This window comes from Amphiprion ocellaris, unplaced genomic scaffold (genome assembly GCF_022539595.1).
Source record: "Amphiprion ocellaris isolate individual 3 ecotype Okinawa unplaced genomic scaffold, ASM2253959v1 Aocel_unscaffolded172, whole genome shotgun sequence".
NCBI classification, from domain to species: domain Eukaryota; kingdom Metazoa; phylum Chordata; class Actinopteri; family Pomacentridae; genus Amphiprion; species Amphiprion ocellaris.
In genome coordinates this window covers 904-18,894 of record NW_026559336.1, presented here as the reverse complement: position 1 = coordinate 18,894, position 17,991 = coordinate 904, and the positions used below count along the sequence as shown (strand labels likewise).

The window sequence follows — 17,991 nt, the reverse complement described above, 5'->3', positions numbered from 1 at the left end:
GTTTCACATATTTTTGTAGTGACTTCGAGTTTTTGTAGTGATTTTAAGTCTTTTAATGGAGTTTTCACACGTTTTTATTGTGACTTCACATCTTCTTGTGGTGATTTTCTGTCCATTTGTGGTGAGTTTGAATCCTTTTCTGGTGATTTTGACTCATTATGTGGTGATTTCGACATTTTTTTATGACTTCACATATTTCTGTCGTCATTTCAAGTCTTTGTAGGGATTTTAAGTCTTTTAATGAAGTTTTCACATCTTCTTGTGGTGATTTTCTGTCCGTTTGTGATGATTTTGAGTCTCTTTATGGTAGTTTAAATCCATTGTTTGGACAGACTTATTTGTCATCATGCTGTACATCACGTCTTCTGTCACTGGAATCATTGTTATGTTATCGCCACATGGTAAACGACTTTAAAGAAGGACTGACTGAAAAACACCTGCACCTTACATGGACGAAGTTTTTCATCCACAGTCTTTGGTTCACAAAACAAGTAAAGGTAAAAGAAAGATCTTTTTTCTGGTCACTTTGAGTCTTTTTGTGGTGATTTTGCATCTTTTTGCAATAATTTGACAAGTTTTTGTGACGATATTGTGTCTTTTTGTGGTGATTTTGGCATATTTGGCCCCATCTTTCCCTGCATTTGATGACAAAGTTAGTTGTATCTATTTTCTTGTGGAATGAGAATGTTTACCTGGTTCCTGTTTTTCATTAACTCCTTTGGTTTCCAAAACTTTTGTTTATCAGGGGTTCTTCCTGTCTGGGTTGCTTCTAACTAGAAAATCCTCCACAATATTTTAGGTGGAATATTGCAAAGCAAAATTAAGGTTTTTCAGTTATTTTTTGTCCTTTTTACTGTTAAAATACGGCTCATCCTAAACACATTTCCTGCCTCGACCACTGAGTGGCAGCATTACAACAACGGCCTGGTGTTTAACAGATCAGACAACGTTAATATCTAAGTCAGATATTAAATTGTTTGGATTATTTTGCTTCAGAACCAATAAGGAGCCCTTCATGGACTGTTGTTCTCCAAGAAAACTGTACAAATAAAAGGCAGTATTACATTAGTAGAGGTTTTTTAAATTATTAGATGCATCCAGCTGGAGTTAATGTAGTCTGATACAAACAGTGCTGCAATAATTTCTATCTTTATGAAGGTTTTAAAATTTTAGAGAGGTGCTGATTCACATTACTGGTCATTCAGGTGGATACAGTTTGTTTTTGCTCAAGAGAACTACAAACTACAGCCTCCATTAAGCTGAACTGATGATTCTCGGAAACATTTAAACAAAAACTGTCCTCCTAGATTCCACATTTACTGCAGGGCTGCCGTTTGACAGTTCAATAAGGTGTAGTTGTGATATTTCCCATATTTCCAGCGGACCTTGGACACAGCACGAAGCGCCTCCCAAACCGGAAGTCAGAAACACATCAGCTGAACTGAGGTTAAATAACTGTAGAGCTGCAGAACGAACACGAGCCGTCTGCATTCAGAGCAGGTAAGCTATTGATTTAGAATCATTAACGTGTTGGTTTCAGGTTTCTTCTTATGAAGTAGAATCGATGCTGATTATCGATCCGGTGTTGAGCCATAAAAAGTGACTTTAGTTGACAAAAACAACCTCCACGAACCATTTCAGTCCTTTGTAAACTTATTTTTAACCTTTAAATGACCAGTTGAGCTCATTTAATGTCATTTTTTAATCACTAAACAGTGAATGAGAAGTTATTAATGTGTGATTTCTTTCATTATTTTCATTGTTGATGAATCTGTTTAATTTCTTTAATTTCTGCTTTAATTGTTTAGTCTTCTCAGAAAATAGTGAAAAACATCTATTACTGTCTTTCAAATCTCAGAATGACGTCCTCAAATGTCTGATTTTCTTCACAATCCAAAGAGATCCAGTTTACTGTCATAAATAGTTACAGAAACTTCAGAAAATTCACATTTTAAAAGCTGGAATTGGAGAATTGTGACTTTTTTCTTTATAAAAACGACTCAAACCAATTAGTGAATGATCAGAAAGTTGATGATAAATGTAATAGTTGACGAGATGATTGATTATTTGTTGCATCTCTGCCATAAAGTGGCTTAGATGTTATTAATGCATCAAAATGACCTGTCATATTTTACAGATAGACGATAGACGATCGTAAAACATATAATATAGATAATAAAATCCACGAATTAGTAAATTACAGCCTACACAAGGATATAAATCACCAAACACACATTAGAAATTCATCATCCAGGGTTGCAATTAAGCATTATCTCCATTGTCAGTTAATCTGTTGATTAGTTTCTGCTTTAATTGATTAGTCTTCTGATTGGAAAAATCTCAGAAAATGCTGAAAAATGTTGATTTTCAAAGCTCAGAATGTCGTCTGAAATGAGACTGAAACAAAAAAAAAACCAAACAACTGATCAATAAACTGTCTATAACTAAATCTGAATCCAGTCCAAACTGAGTCTGAAATCAAGTCAGAAAATCTGCTTTCATCTTGCATGCATTAGTTCTAGTTGGAGGTCATTAAGCATCCCATGAGTCTTTGTCGTGGTGCCCCGTTGCTAGCTAAACCTCTATAATTCATATTTGATATATACACAAATCCATTAATTAGTTAATTACAGTCTACACAAGGATATTTATCACACCAACAAACATACCCTATACATTTTGCCTATTATCTAGGGCTGCCAATAACCATTATCTCCATTGTCAATAATGCTGCCACCACCGTGCTTCATCATCGTTCATTGTTCATCTGTTGATTTTCTGCTTTAATTGATTCTTCTTTTGGTTTGTAAAATTTCAGAAAATGGTGAAAAGTGTCGATTACTGTTTTCAAATGTCTTGTTTTGTCCAAAGCTCTTCTGTTTACCGTCATAGAGGAGGAAAGAAACCAGAAAATATCCACATTTAAGACTTTTTTTTCCCTTAGAAATGACTTAAACCAATTAATGGATTATCAGAATAGCTTCTTTAATAGCTGATAACTGAGTGTTGCAACTTTGTGTATTTCCATGTTTAGTTATGGATCAAAGCACAGAACTGTATCTGTAGTGAAGGTTTGTCTTTGTTAAACTTTAATGTTTCCTGTAACTGAATAACTGAGACCAAAGACCAACGTTCCAACGAATAATCAATCATCTCGTCAACTATTACATTTATCACCAACTTGCTGATCTTTCATTATTTGGTTTGAGTCTTTTTTAAAGAAGAAAAATACACAATTCTCTGATTTCAGATTTTAAAATGTGATTATCTTTAGTTTCTTTAATTATGACAGTAAACTGAATATCTTTGGGTTGTGGAGAAAATGAAATATTTATAGACGTAATTCTGAGATTTGAAACACAGTAATTAACATTTTTCACCATTTTCTGAGAAGACTAATCAATTAAAGCAGAAATTAATCAACAGATTCATACACAATGAAAATAATGAATGAAATCAGGTCATTCTGATGCATTAAGAACATCTCAGTCACTGTTTGGTGAGCAGAAAATGACATTAAATGAGCTAACTGGTCATTTAAAGGTTAAAAAGAAGTATAAAATGGACCGATATGGTTCGTGATGGTACTTTACCGGTGTCCTTTTTGATACTTTTTGATTGATTCTTTTTTTTTTTTTTTTTTAAAGAGAAAAAATTAAACTAATTCAGAATAGGATAAAGACTGCTTTATTTTCTCATACATATCGTTGAAAAAAATTAAAATTTAGAGGATCATTGCTTTTGAAAATCAGTTTTTGGCTCAACAATTGATTATCAGCTATTAAACTAACTGTTCTGATAATCCATGAATTGGTTTGAGCCATTTCTAAAGGAAAAAAAAAATTTCACCTCCAGCATCTTAAATGTGAATATTTTCTGGTTTCTTTCCTCCTCTATGATGGTAAACAGAAGATCTTTGGGCAAAACGAGACATTTGAGGACAGTAATCAACATTTTTCATTTTTTATACTTAAAATAAAGTATTGTGGGAGTTTAGAGAGCAATGGGGCACCATGACATAGACTTCTGGGATGCTTAATAACCTACAACTAGAACTAATGCTTGCAAGATGAAAGTAGATTTTCTGACTTGATTTCAGTTTTGGCTGGATTTAGATTTAATTACAGACAAGTTATGGACCAGTTTTGTTTTTGGTTTCAGTCTCATTTCAGATGGCTTCAAGGCTTTTGGGCTGATTTTTAGACTTTTAGTGGTGATTTTATGTTCATTTGTGGTGATTTTCAGTTTTCTTGTGTTGATTTCACATCTTCTGTGATGATTTTGTCTTTATATGATATTTTGACTTTTTATGAAGATTTCACATCTTTTTGTGGTGATTTCACATGTTTCTGTATGCATTATAGGAGTTTAGCGAGCAACGGAGCACCATGACAAAGCCTTCTCGGACGCTTAATGACCTCCAACTAGAGCTCATGCATGCAGTTGAAAGCAGATTTTCTGAGTTGATTTTAGACTCAGTTTGGACTGGATTTAGATTTAATTATAGACAATTTATTGATCAGTTTTGTACTTGGTTCTAGGTTGATTTCAGACGGCTTCAAGACTAGATTGAGGCTAACTTCTGGGCTGATTTTTAGAGTTTTTTTTCATCTTCAGTAATGTTTGCTGCACTCAGGCAATTATTTGACAACATAGATGATTATCAGTTAAGAATATTTTCAAGTTCTGCAACCATCCTGTGTTTTCTCTTTATCTTCTAGCAGTCGGACTCAGGAAACATCATGTTAGAACCTCAGGCTGATCGGGTCAGGACGCTGGGAGAATGGGAGGAAAGCTGGAAAAAGGACAACATTGGATTCCACATGGATCATGTTAACCCGTAAAGATGCTTTTGTCTGCTTTCTTAGTGGAATAAGAGGAAAACCAAAGTCTTCTACATGCATTTGTGACTTAACATGATTATATAAACTGTAAACGCACATGGAGAATACATTCAGATGAGTGTTTTTAGCCATTAAATTAGTGTTTTTTTTTCTTCTTCACAGGATGCTGGCGAACAACATTGATAAAGTTGTCAATGGCCGAAAAGGAGTTCGCTTCTTCTTCCCTCTCTGTGGGAAAGCTGTAGATATGAAGTGGTAGGAAAAAAACAACTCTAAATCCACTGAAATGCATCTCATATTAGTAGAATATGGTGCAAGAGGTTCAGTGTTTGTCATCAGACGATGCAAAAAATTAAAATGATTATATAGGAGGTTCTAAACAGCTGATTAACTCAAAGCACCTGAAAGGAGCCTTCACATCATGATGCTGCCACCACCATGCTTCACATCATAATGCTGCCACCACCATGCTTCACATCATGATGCTGCCACCACCATGCTTCACATCATGATGCTGCCACCACCATGCTTCATATCATGATGCTGCCACCACCATGCTTCACATCATGATGCTGCCACCACCGTGTTTCACATCATGATGCTGCCACCACCATGCTTCACATATGATGCTGCCACCACCATGCTTTACATCATAATGCTGCCACCACCATGCTTCACATCATGATGCTGCCACCACCATGCTTCACATCATGATGCTACCACCTCCATGCTTCACATCATAATGCTGCCACCACCATGCTTCACATCATGATGCTACCACCACCATGCTTTACATCATGATGCTGCCACCACCATGCTTCACATCATGATGCTGCCACCATCGTGTTTCACATCATGATGCTGCCACCACCATGCTTCACATATGATGCTGCCACCACCATGCTTTACATTATGATGCTGCCACCACCGTGCTTCACATCATGATGCTGCCACCACCATGCTTCACATCATGATGCTGCCACCATCGTGTTTCACATCATGATGCTGCCACCACCATGCTTCACATCATGATGCTACCACCACCATGCTTTACATCATGATGCTGCCACCACCATGCTTCACATCATGATGCTGCCACCACCGTGCTTTACATCATGATGCTGCCACCACCATGCTACACATCATGATGCTGCCACCACCGTGCTTCACATCATGATGCTGCCACCACCGTGCTTCACATCATGAGGCTGCCACCACCATGCTACACATCATGATGCTGCCACCACCGTGCTTCACATCATGATGCTGCCACCACCGTGCTTCACATCATGATGCTGCCACCACCATGCTTCACATCATGATGCTACCACCACCATGCTTTACATCATGATGCTGCCACCACCATGCTTCACATCATGATGCTACCACCACCATGCTTTACATCATGATGCTGCCACCACCATGCTTCACATCATGATGCTGCCACCACCGTGCTTCACATCATGATGCTGCCACCACCGTGCTTCACTTTGATTAATGTCTGGTGACAAATATAGAGTTTTTTTCCACCATATTCTAATTATATGAGATGTACTTCTACACCACATTTAGCAGCTTTTTCCTGAAGCTGTCAGGATTAAAACTGTATCTGACATCCCATAATGATCTTGCTGTCCTCTGTGGTGGTCAGGCTGGCAGACAGGGGTCACTCAGTGGTCGGAGTGGAGATCTGTGAGAAGGCAGTCCGACAGTTCTTTGAGGAGAACAACATGATGTACAGTGAGGAGGCTGCAGGTGGTGTACCTGGAGCAAAGGTGTTCAAGGTAGGAACCCTGGAGGAGGCTCTGGACCAGCACCACTAGTGGACAACCATGGAAGGAACTGATACTTCTGCTATTCTGTGATCTTCTTTGAGTCTTTTTGTGGTGGTTTCACAAGTTTTTCTTGCAATTTTGAGAAGTTTTGTGTTGATTTCACAAGATTTTGAGGAGGTATGGTGTCATTTTGTAGTGATTTGATTCATTCTGTGGTGATTTCGACTTTCTGGTGTTTCATGTTTGTGTTGCGATGGGATTTTTTGTGGTCATTTTTAGTCGTCTTATGTTGATTTCACACATTTTTGTTGCAATTTTGAGTCATTTTGTGTTGATTTTTTACATATTTTATTTACATTTTTCAGTCTTTTTGGTGATATCGCTAGATTTTGTGGTGATTTTCTGTCCATTTGTTGTGATTTTGAGTCTTTTTCTAGTGATTGTGAGGCATCGTGTTGTGATTCCAGCCTTTTTCTGGTGATTTCACATCTTTTGGTGGTGATTTTGAGTATTTTTGTGTTAATTTCACAAGCTTTTGTGGTGATATTGTGTTTTTTTTGTAGTGATTATGAGTCTATGTGATGATTTTGGCATCTTTTCAGGTCATTTCAAGTCTTTGTGGTGACTTTAAGTCTTTTAATGGTGGCTTTTGCTGTAACCTCATCTTTTTATGGATTTTAAGTCTTTATGGTAATTGAAGTCCATTGTTTGTTTGTTTTTGTCACTAGCTGTACATCTTGTCTTCTGTGACTAGAATCAAAGTTATTTTATCACCTTATGGTAAATGACTTTAATGAAGCAATGACTGAATAACTTCTATATCTTACATGGACAAAGTTTTCATCCAGTGTTTTTGTTCTACAGAACTCAGAGAAAAGCATCTCGCTCTATCAGTGTGACCTGTACAACTTCTCCAGGTGAGCGAACCACACGTGGTTTTTGTCCTTTCTAAAGGTTAAATTTCTTTAATTAAATCATTTTTTCCTGATTTCACAGCTCAGTCGAGGGTCAGTTTGGAGCGATCTGGGACCGAGGATCTCTGGTGGCCATCAACCCTCAAGATAGAGAAAAGTAGGACCAGATCCAAGAATGGTTTTTAGACTTTTAGAGGGAACAATATATATTTAAATCAGTTATTCTTCTTATTTTTATCCATCTATTTTGCAGATATGCTGCTCTGATGATTTCTCTGATGGCCAAAGACTGCAGATACCTCGTGGACAATTTGCTGTACAACCCTACATTATATAAAGGTATATTTCTATTATATTCTAATAATATGAGATGTGCCAGATGACATGTATCAGGCAAAAGATGTTTATTTTCATGTCTTTTTAACTTTAAATTGTCATTTTAAAGCTACTCTGGACTGTTTTTATTGCATAGGTCCTCCGTTTTTTGTTCCTGATGAGCAGCTTCACAGCCTGTTTGGTGAGTTTTATTGAATTTTTATTTAGTTTTATTTAAAACCGTCTTTTTAAAGAAGCTGCTAAAAGCTGAAGTTGTGTTTTCTGCGACTCCATGAGGAGATTAACTTATTAAAAGCTCCTCATTGCGGTTGTTTAATGAGGTATTTTTAATTAGTTTGTTTAAATGCCAACATTTGTAGCTATTTAAATGAGTTGATTCTCTTATTAGGAAGCAAATAGATCAACTAAACACAGAAACACTGAAAGGATTTTATACACAAGTATGGAAATATCTCAACATACTTGAGACAAAACAACATCGACTATTAAATGCAATAAAATATATTTTGTGGTAAATGTGCATCTGTCTGTGGTGATTTTAAGTCTTTGTTGATAAATTTGGGTCTATTTTGGGTGTTTTTTTTGTGGCGATTTGACATCTTTTGGGGTGATTTCAGATTTTGTGACATAAAACTTTCTCAGTAAATTACTTAGAAATAAACTATAATAATTTATGTTTTGAGTATTCTAAAAATGTCTGTTTAGATATGCAAATGAGATACTATATAATTAACATATCCTAATTTGCATTTATTTATTTATTTCTGAGATAACTGGTAAATTTGTCCATTTTTGTGGTGATGTAATTTTTTTGTTTTGTGATTTAAAGTTTTTTGAAGTGATTTTGCATCTTTTTGTGTTGATTTTGTGTTTTTTTTTTTCCCTGGTAATTTTTTTGTCTGATTTGATTCTTTTTTTTTTTGATAAATTTGGGATGTTAATTTAGTTTTTTTCCCTGGTATTTATTTTTCTTTTTGTGAATTAGATTTTTTTGTTTTGTTTTAAGAAATTGGGGATCTTTTTAAATTTTTCTTGTGGTCATTTTAAGTCTTTTGGCAGTGATTTCTGATTTTGTGACACCATGAAACTTTCTCAGCAAATTATTTTGTATAAAACAATAATATTTAGTATCATAAGTTTTCTTAAAATATGAATCAATCAAAGTTATTTCTATAGCCCTCTACAACAGCCCAAAGGGTGGTGACCAAAGTGCTTCACAGTGAAAATCACTTAAAAACAATACAGTAACTTAAAACAGGACAATCACACTCACACCACTTACACCAAAATGTGTGTTTAAATATGGAAATCAGGTATTATACATCTAAAAAAATGCCCTAATTTGCATTCATTTCTTTCCTTTTGTGATAATTTTGAGTCTTTTTGTGGTAAGTTTATACATTTTTGTGGTCACTTTGGGGAAGATTTCTGGTGATTTTAATGTTTTTTGTGGTAATTTTACATCTTTCCCTGGTGATTTAGTTTTTTCCTGGTGACTTTGAGTGTTTTTGTGGTAATTTTGCATTGTTTTGTGGTGATTTCTGGTGATTTTTAGTCTTTCTGTGCTGACAGTAGATTACTTGGAGTTAGACGATGATATTTAATGATGACTTCTCTTTTTTTAAATCATTATAGTGAATCTGAAAGCGTTGGTTTTCCTGCAGGTCACTGCTGTAACATCGAGCTGCTGCAGTCTGCTGATGCTCTGACTGACAGAACCAGAAAGTGGGGACTGGATTATCTGACGGAAAACGTTCATCTCCTCACTCCCAAGAGCTGAAGTGCAAGTTTTCAACATCTTTATGATGAAGGATATAAATTACATGGGAATAAATCAGTTTTTTAACTAGTGAAGCCTCAGAAAATGGATCATGTTCAAACAAGAGAATAAAAATTCAATAAAAATGTTTTGCAGCAAGATTTTTGTGACTTTTTTGAATCCAGTTTGTAGACAGCAGGTGTGTTGTTTATGTTTTAATATAAATACTGCAGACAGAGCAGCTGAACAGGAGAAACTTTTTTATTTATAGGTTTCACTAGAACAGTTTCCGAGGACAAGAATACAATATTTTGTAGTATTTTCTGTGTTTTTCTAGCAATTTTGATTCTTTTTGTAGTTTTCTTCGGGTGGTTTTCTGGTGATTTTAGGTCATTTTAAGCCATTTGGTGAAGAGTTTGAATCTTTTTCTAGTTTTCTTTGGTGATTTTCTGGTCATTTTAAGTCATTTGGTGGTAAATTTTAAACTTTTTGTGGTAAATTTGCATCTTTGTGGTGTTTTTGAGTCTTTTTGTGGTAAATTTGGATCCATTTGTGGTGGTTTCATTATATTTTCTTGTGATTTCTAAGTAATTTGGGGGTGTTTTTGAATCTTTTTGTAGGTTTTTTGGTGGTTCCTGGTGACTTTAAGTCATTTGGAGGAAAAGTTAATCTTTTTGTGGTAAATTTGCATCTTCCTGTGGTTATGTTAATGTTGGTCTTTTTGTGGAAAAAGTCTTTCGTTCTGTGGTAAATTTACATCTTTGTAGTGATTTTGAATCTTTTTGTAGGTTTTTTGGTGGTTTTCTGGTGATTTTAGGTGATTTTAAGTCGTTTGGTGGTGATTTTGAATCTTTTTCTAGTTTTCTTTGGTGTTTTTTCTGGTGATTTTATGTCATTTGGTGGTAAATTTGAAGCTTTTTGTGGTAAATATGCATCCTGTGGTGAAGTTTTTTCTATGGTAATTTAGAGTCTTTTTATTATTAATGTAGGTCTTTTTTACTTGTGATTTTAAGTCTTTGTGGGAAATTTGGATCTATTTGTGGTGGTTTCATTATATTTTCTTGTGCTTTTTAAGTAATCTGGGGGTGTTTTTTGATCTTTTTGTAGGTTTTTTTGGTGGTTTTCTGGTGATTGGTTAGAAAAGGGTTAAAATTGGCTAAATGTGCACAAAAGCCTGGCGATAAATCATTAACCAGACAGTTAATCCAATGTATAGAAAGGTTCAGTACACAGACACTCCTTACCAGAGACCATGAAAGGCTGCTTTAAAATGCAGCTAGTGTATTCAAATACAAATACACAAAAAACACAAGAACAGACATGTCAGCTAGGACCACAACCAGACACTTAAATATCCACAAATCCACCATTTGTAGTCAAACAAACTGGTGCTATAGACAGAAAGTGACTACAAAAGTATTCACCCTCCTTGTTTGCCACTTTTTCTGCTTTTCAACATTGAATCATGATTAATTTAAAATGTTTTTAAAGGGAATTTACAAAAAGAGACTATTTTGTTTCAAAAAGGAAACATTTTTAGCATCATTAAGAAATGGAAGGAAGATGACACAGGAGTAAATCTGACTAGAACAGGACGTCCTCAAAAACTGACGAGAGAGGGAGGCCACCAAGACTCCCATGACTCCTCTGAAGGAGTTCCAGCTTCAGCAGCTGCGATGGGAGAGACTGTTCATATAACAATTGTTGTCTGTTCTTCACCAGTCAAAGCTTTATGGAGACAAAGAGAAAGACTCTGATGGAAAAAGCTCCAATTAAATCTGGACTAGAGTTCAGCAGAAGACATGTGGAGACTCTGAAGACACCTGGAAGAAGGTTCTTTGGTCTGAGGAGACCAGAATGGAGCTTTTTCACCATCAGAGTAGATGATGTGTTTTACACCATCCCCACTGAGAAGCACGGTGGTGGCAGCATCATGATGTGAAGCATGGTGGTGGCAGCATCATTATATGAAGCATGGTGGTGGCAGCATCATGATGTGAAGCACGGTGGTGGCAGCATCATTATATGAAGCATGGTGGTGGCAGCATCATTATATGAAGCATGGTGGTGGCAGCATCATTATATGAAGCATGGTGGTGGCAGCATCATTATATGAAGCATGGTGGTGGCAGCATCATTATGTTCCTCAGCAGCAGGTTCTGAAGGCCTGTAAAGGTAGACGATAAATGAATGCAGCAAAGTCTAGAGAACTCTACCTGATGCAGTCTGAAGAGAACTGGGACGTGGAGAAGATTTCATTTAAGTTGAAGCAAACAGACAAAGATCCTCAGAAATGGTTAAAAGACAACAAGGTGGAAGTTCTGGAGGAGTCAGAGTCCAGATCTCAATCCAACTGAGAATTAGAGTCTGGACCAGAAAGTTCTGTTGACTCAGGATCTCTGTGGAACCTGACAGAGTTTAACAGTTTATAAAGAAGAAGGAGGGAAACTTCAGCTTGTTGTTGGTTTCTTGTATTCCATGTTTCTGTGTTAGGCCAATTCCTACTGAACTTTTACTTTCTCCTGTGTATTGTCATGATGGAGATGCCGTTGGTTGTATCTATATCTGTTTTCTCCAGGATGGAGGATGTTTCCCCGGTTCCTCAGTAAAACTAGTATGGTTCACAAGAAAAACATTTCCTGCCTCGGCCACTGAGTGGCAGCATTGCAACAACAGTCAGGTGTTGAACAGATCAGACAACGTTCATATCTGAGTCAGACACAAAACGGTTTGAATTATTTTGCTTCAGAGCCAACAAGGAGCCCTTCATGGACTGTTGGTTCCCAAGAAAATTGCATTAATAGAAGGGAATATTAGTTCAGCGTACAATGTATGAGGTATGTCGAGCTGAAACTAATAGATTCTAGTACTAACAGTGCTCTAATAATTCCTACATTTATGGAAGTTTTTGTGTTTAAAGAGGTGCTGATTCACATTTGTGGTCATTTAAGAGGACATAATTTGTGTTTGTGCTTCTACAGTTCATATGAAGTTGAACTGATGATTCTCTGAAAGGTTTCAACAATAACTGTCCTCCTAAAAGGTCAGATTTACTGGATTAGAATGTATCAAATAGAAGTCATTATTACACTGGCACCTTATATTAGTTTACAGTTACGGTTAGAGATATTTCCCACATTTCCACTGTACCCTGAAGGCAGCATGAAACTCCTCCCAAACCAGAAGTCAGACTGGGTGCAGTTGGGAGTTTTATCCTGTCAAACACTGTTTTCATCCTCATCCTGCTTCTGTTTCTGCAGCCGTGAACCAAACAGATCAGCTGGTAGAAGAAACTCCTGATAAATAACTCAGTCATCTCCATTCAGATCAAGTAAGTTCTTCATTTGAGCACATATACATATAAAAAACTTGTAGGTTTCAAGTTTCCTCTCAAAAGTAGGATGGCTGGTTTCATGCTGCTGCAAGATAAGAGGGATCTGATATTTCTGTTAAACTGTAAAGTATTGGATTCTAATTTAAAAATAATACCAACCTTATAAAATACATTCAAAACAACAGGAGTGAACCAAAGTGCTGCATGATTCTACATAGAAGACATAAACATAATGACTTATAAACAATATGACAATAAAACGAGGAAAAATCAAAGATACAACACAATAAAAGTGTTTAACACGATGTTGTAAAATCTAGTTCCTGCAGGTGTTTGGTGAGTTTCCGTAGTTTGTTTTCCCACATAGCATAAAGGAACATCATTAAGTCATTATTCTGGATCAGATACAGTTCAACCATGTGGGTCAAAAGTCGGACTTTCCAGTTCTGCAATGTAAACATCAGAGGGCACAGATCACTGTTTGCATTAGAGGTGCTAATGATTCATCGATTAACTGACGTTAATAATTCAACAGATTAAACATACATTCACCGATAAGGCTGAAGGTAAAAGATGTCAGGAAATTGGGGGAGTTTATCTAGCAACGGGCACCATGACAAAGACTCTAGTGGTGGTTAATGACCTCCAACTAAAAATCTTGCGTGCACATTGAGAGTAGCTTTTGGACTGATTTTAAACTGGTTTTGTACTGAATTTAGACTTGCTGAATGGTTTAACTAAAAACACTTATTGTAACTGATACGGCAGCTGTATTACCAGGGATTTAGCTAGCAATGGGCACCATGACAAAGACTTCTGTGGAGGTTAATGACCTTCAACTAGAAGTCTTGCATGCAAGTTGAGAGCAGCTTTTGGGCTGATTTTAGATTTGGTTTTGGACTTAGTTCCACTCTTATTTTAGATTGCTTTAAGGCTGGATTGAGGCTAACATCTGGGCTGATTTTACAATTGTTTAATAATCTAACTTATTAAAAATATTGTAACTGAAACGGCAGAAAACCAACCACATGCATGTCAGCAAACATATTGTAGAGCAGCTGTATTACCTGGGCTTCAGCTAGCAATGGGCACCATGACAAAGACTTCTGTGCCGGTTAGTGGTCTGCAGTTTAAGTTCATTTAATTTAGATCAACTGGGGCTATCAAGACACCATTTTTTATATCCTAGTGACACATTGAAGCTGTTTTTGCAGTTATTTGGCTCATTTCAGATGACAAAGCTGCTCTTTAAAGGCCTGTTTTCATGTTTTTATATGTATATTTACTCAGCATCATCTTCTTACCTCTATCTGCAGCCACAGAAATGAATGTTTTTCACTCCATCTTTGTTTTTCTCTTTGTTTTGCTGCTTTTTGTTGTCTTCTAGCGGTCAGATTCAGGAAAACATCATGTTGGAACCTCAGGCCAATCGGGTCATGACGCTCGCAGAGTGGGAGGAATACTGGAAAAAGGACGACATTGAATTCCATGAAGACCATGTGAACAAGTAAATACCACACGTATCTGCTTTTTTTAATGGAATAAGACAAAATTCCAAAGTTTTCTAAATGCATTTGTGACTGAATAAGATCATATAAACTAAAAATGCACACGACAAGCTCTCATAAACTGGTCAAAAAGGGAAATAAATCACTCTTTTGCAAGTCAAATAAGGACAATCAGCGAAGATAATTCAGATGTTGCAATTTTAAAGTTAGCATTTTTGTTTTTGTAAACGTAACTGTTTAAAATACCTCCACAGGTGTGTGTTTTTGGCTGTTAATTGAGTTTTTCTTCTTCTTCACAGGATGCTGGAGAACAACATCGATAAAGTTCTTAATGGGCGAAAAGGAGTTCGCTTCTTCTTCCCTCTGTGTGGGAAAGCTGTAGATATGAAATGGTAGGAAGAAACTATAAATCCACTGAAATACATCACATTTAATGTTTAGATTTAGTACAACCATGCTTCACATCATGATGCTGCCACCACCGTGCTTTACATCATGATGCTGCCACCTCCATGCTTCACATCATGATGCTGCCACCTCCATGCTTCACATCATGATGCTGCCACCACCATGCTTCACATAATGATACTGCCACCACCATGCTTCACATCATGATGCTGCCACCACCATGCTTCACATAATGATACTGCCACCACCATGCTACACATCATGATGCTGCCACCACCGTGCTTCACATCATGATGCTGCCACCACCGTGCTTCACATCATGATGCTACCACCTCCATGCTTCACATCATGATGCTGCCACCACCATGCTTCACATCATGATGCTGCCACCACCGTGCTTCACATCATGATGCTGCCACCACCGTGCTACACATCATGATGCTGCCACCACCGTGCTTCACATCATGATGCTGCCACCACCATGTTTCACATCATGATGCTGCCACCACCATGCTTCACATCATGATGCTGCCATTGTATTCTAATTATATGAGAGGCCCTTCTACATCATATTTAGTGTTTATGTTTCTGCTAAAAGAGATTCTCGATCAGAGCTTCAGTAAAAAGCAGCTGAGCTTCTGTTTAAGGTTCCTGAAGATGTTTCACCTTCATCCAAGAAGCTTCTAGCAGCTTTTTCCTGAAGCTGTCAGGATTAAAACTGTATCTGACATCCCATAATGATCCTGCTGTCCTCTGTGGTGGTCAGGCTGGCAGACAGGGGTCACTCAGTGGTCGGAGTGGAGATCTGTGAGAAGGCAGTCCGACAGTTCTTTGAGGAGAACAACATGACGTACAGTGAGGAGGCTGCAGGTGGTGTACCTGGAGCAAAGGTGTTCAAGGTAGGAACCCTGGAGGAGGCTCTGGACCAGCACCACTAGTGGACAACCATGGAAGGAACTGACTTTTTCCATCATTTCTGAGCCTCAGAACTTCATCAGTCCAATAGATAGACACATGACATTTAGGAGGAGAAACACATCTGAGTTCTGGTGAAAACTGCAACTAAAATAACTAAAAAAGCTGGAAAATTCCCACAAAAGAGACCAAATCACCAAAAAGAGCCAAAATTATCACAAAGAAACACAAAATCAGCACAAAAAGACACAAAACATCCTTTTTTGTGGTCATTTTGGGCCATTTTGTGATGATTTTGCCTGTTTTTTGTGGTGAAATTGAACCTTTCAGGATAGTTTTGCTGCTTTTTGTGGGAATTTTTCATCTTTTTATGGTGATTTTTGTGTCTAGACCTTTTGGTCATGTTTTTTGTGATGATTTAGAGCTTTTGTTGCAATTTCACCTGTTTTGTGGTGATACTGAATGTTTTTGTGGCAAAATTGAGTCTTTGGGGTAGTATTGCCGCTTTTTCGCTTAATTTTCCATCTATTCATGGTGATTTTATGGTGTTTCTATTGCAATTTTGGGTCTTTTGTGGTGATTTTAGATCTTTTTATGGTGATTTTGTGTCTCTGTGGCTTTTTTAGTTCTGTTTTTTCTGACGATTTAGAGTTGTAGTTGCAGTTTCACCGGTTTTGTGGTGATTTAGGTTGAAGTTCTTTTTCTCTTTGTTCCACAGAACGCAGAGAAAAGCATCTCCCTCTATCAGTGCGACCTGTACAACTTCTCCAGGTGAGCGAACCACACGTGGTTTTTATAACTTCCATCCATCCATCCATTATCTAAACACCGCTTAATCCTCACTAGGGTCATGGGGGGGCTGGAGTCTATCCCAGCTGACTCAGGTGAAGGCAGGGGACACCCTAGACAGGTCACCAGTCTGTCACAGGGCTACATACAGAGACAAACAATCACTCTCACATTCACACCTACGGGCAATTTAGAATGATCAATTAACCTCAGCATATTTTTGGACTGTGGGAGGAAGCCGGAGTACCCGGAGAAAACCCACGCATGCACAGGGAGAACATGCAAACTCCATGCAGAAAGATCCCGGGAAAGCCGGGACGCGAACCAGGGATCTTCTAGCTGCAAGGCGAAAGTGCTAACCACTACACCACTGTGCAGCCCGGTTTTTATAACTTTTAAAGGTTAAATTACTTTGATTTAATCCCTTTTTCCTGATTTCACAGCGCAGTCGAGGGTCAGTTTGGAGCGATCTGGGACCGAGGATCTCTGGTGGCCATCAACCCAAAAGACAGAGAAAAGTAAGAACAGATCCAAGAATGGTTTTTACACTTTTAGACAGAAAAAAATACATTTAAATCATTTGCTCTTCTTCATATGTGTTTATTCTGCAGATACGCTGCTCTGATGGGTTCTCTGATGGCCAAAGACTGCAGATACCTCGTGGACACTTTGCAGTACAATCCTGAAAAATATGAAGGTGTGTTTCCACATTGTGCCAAAAAATATCAGGCAAAAAGGCTTTAATGTATTTAGCATTTTAAAATGAGTTTTGTGAGATTTAAAATCAGTTTTTGTGTCGTAGGTCCTCCGTTTTTTGTGCCTGATGAGCAGCTTCACACTCTGTTTGGTGAGTTTTATTTAAAACTACATTGTTCAGGTTGTTTTTTTTTTAGAAACACAGCGTTCACACTCCAGAATTTTTTTCAAAGATGCTTTTTCTCTTCTTTCCTCAGGTAAAAGCTGCAACATCGAGCTGCTGCAGTCCACAGATATAATGTCAGACATGTGGAGGGACTTTGGGATGGATTACCTGAACGAACGTGTTTTCCTCATCACCCCGAAGAGCAGCTAAAAACTGAAAATGAAGTTTCATGGATGTAAAATGTCCTTTATTTAACTCGTGAACTTTAGAAATGTATCATGTATGAATAAAAGGGAATAAAAATTAACCTGAAAACATGTCTGTGCTTTTTGAAACCATGCAAACTGGTAGAAATCATGTTTTTAGGCATGCTTTTATATATTACTACCATTATTTTAAGTAATATTTAAAATAAGAAACTGAATTTATAATGAAGATACATAGAAAACTAGATTCACAATTCAGAGATGAAAGCAGGGAAACCTGAATGCTGCTTAATACTGTAATAATAACCATTTCCCCCCCACATGTATGGTTTTAAAATAGC

The 17,991-nt window shown here is 37.2% G+C and overlaps 2 protein-coding genes across 2 annotated transcripts; both read left to right on the top strand.

Annotated features, from left to right (window-relative positions):
- Positions 1 to 1,380: 1,380 nt before the first annotated feature.
- Positions 1,381 to 9,789, top strand: LOC129348416 (probable thiopurine S-methyltransferase). The gene is made up of 9 exons (XM_055008772.1): positions 1,381 to 1,500; positions 4,722 to 4,840; positions 5,007 to 5,099; positions 6,496 to 6,628; positions 7,484 to 7,536; positions 7,616 to 7,690; positions 7,787 to 7,872; positions 8,006 to 8,050; positions 9,534 to 9,789. Exons 2-9 carry the CDS (start codon positions 4,743 to 4,745, stop codon positions 9,647 to 9,649), a joined length of 699 nt encoding a protein of 232 aa, XP_054864747.1. The 5' UTR covers positions 1,381 to 1,500; positions 4,722 to 4,742; the 3' UTR covers positions 9,650 to 9,789.
- A 3,011-nt stretch (positions 9,790 to 12,800) lies between these two features.
- LOC111582489 (probable thiopurine S-methyltransferase) lies at positions 12,801 to 17,759 on the top strand. The gene is made up of 9 exons (XM_023291167.3): positions 12,801 to 12,959; positions 14,350 to 14,469; positions 14,770 to 14,862; positions 15,645 to 15,777; positions 16,512 to 16,564; positions 17,026 to 17,100; positions 17,194 to 17,279; positions 17,385 to 17,429; positions 17,536 to 17,759. The coding sequence occupies exons 2-9, from the start codon at positions 14,372 to 14,374 to the stop codon at positions 17,652 to 17,654; spliced, it is 702 nt and encodes a 233-aa protein (XP_023146935.2). The 5' UTR covers positions 12,801 to 12,959; positions 14,350 to 14,371; the 3' UTR covers positions 17,655 to 17,759.
- The last annotated feature ends 232 nt before the right edge of the window (positions 17,760 to 17,991 follow it).

What these genes read in the sequence shown, in the direction of transcription:
- LOC129348416 (XM_055008772.1), top strand. Translation starts at nt 4,743, where the DNA reads ATGTTAGAACCTCAGGCTGATCGGGTCAGGACGCTGGGAGAATGGGAG. An exon ending in AACCCTCAAGATAGAGAAAA is followed by an intron (nt 7,691 to 7,786) that starts GTAGGACCAGAT and finishes TCTATTTTGCAG; the next exon opens with ATATGCTGCTCTGATGATTT. An exon ending in GCAGCTTCACAGCCTGTTTG is followed by an intron (nt 8,051 to 9,533) that starts GTGAGTTTTATT and finishes GTTTTCCTGCAG; the next exon opens with GTCACTGCTGTAACATCGAG.
- LOC111582489 (XM_023291167.3), top strand. Translation starts at nt 14,372, where the DNA reads ATGTTGGAACCTCAGGCCAATCGGGTCATGACGCTCGCAGAGTGGGAG. An exon ending in AAAGCTGTAGATATGAAATG is followed by an intron (nt 14,863 to 15,644) that starts GTAGGAAGAAAC and finishes TGTGGTGGTCAG; the next exon opens with GCTGGCAGACAGGGGTCACT. An exon ending in GCAGCTTCACACTCTGTTTG is followed by an intron (nt 17,430 to 17,535) that starts GTGAGTTTTATT and finishes TTCTTTCCTCAG; the next exon opens with GTAAAAGCTGCAACATCGAG.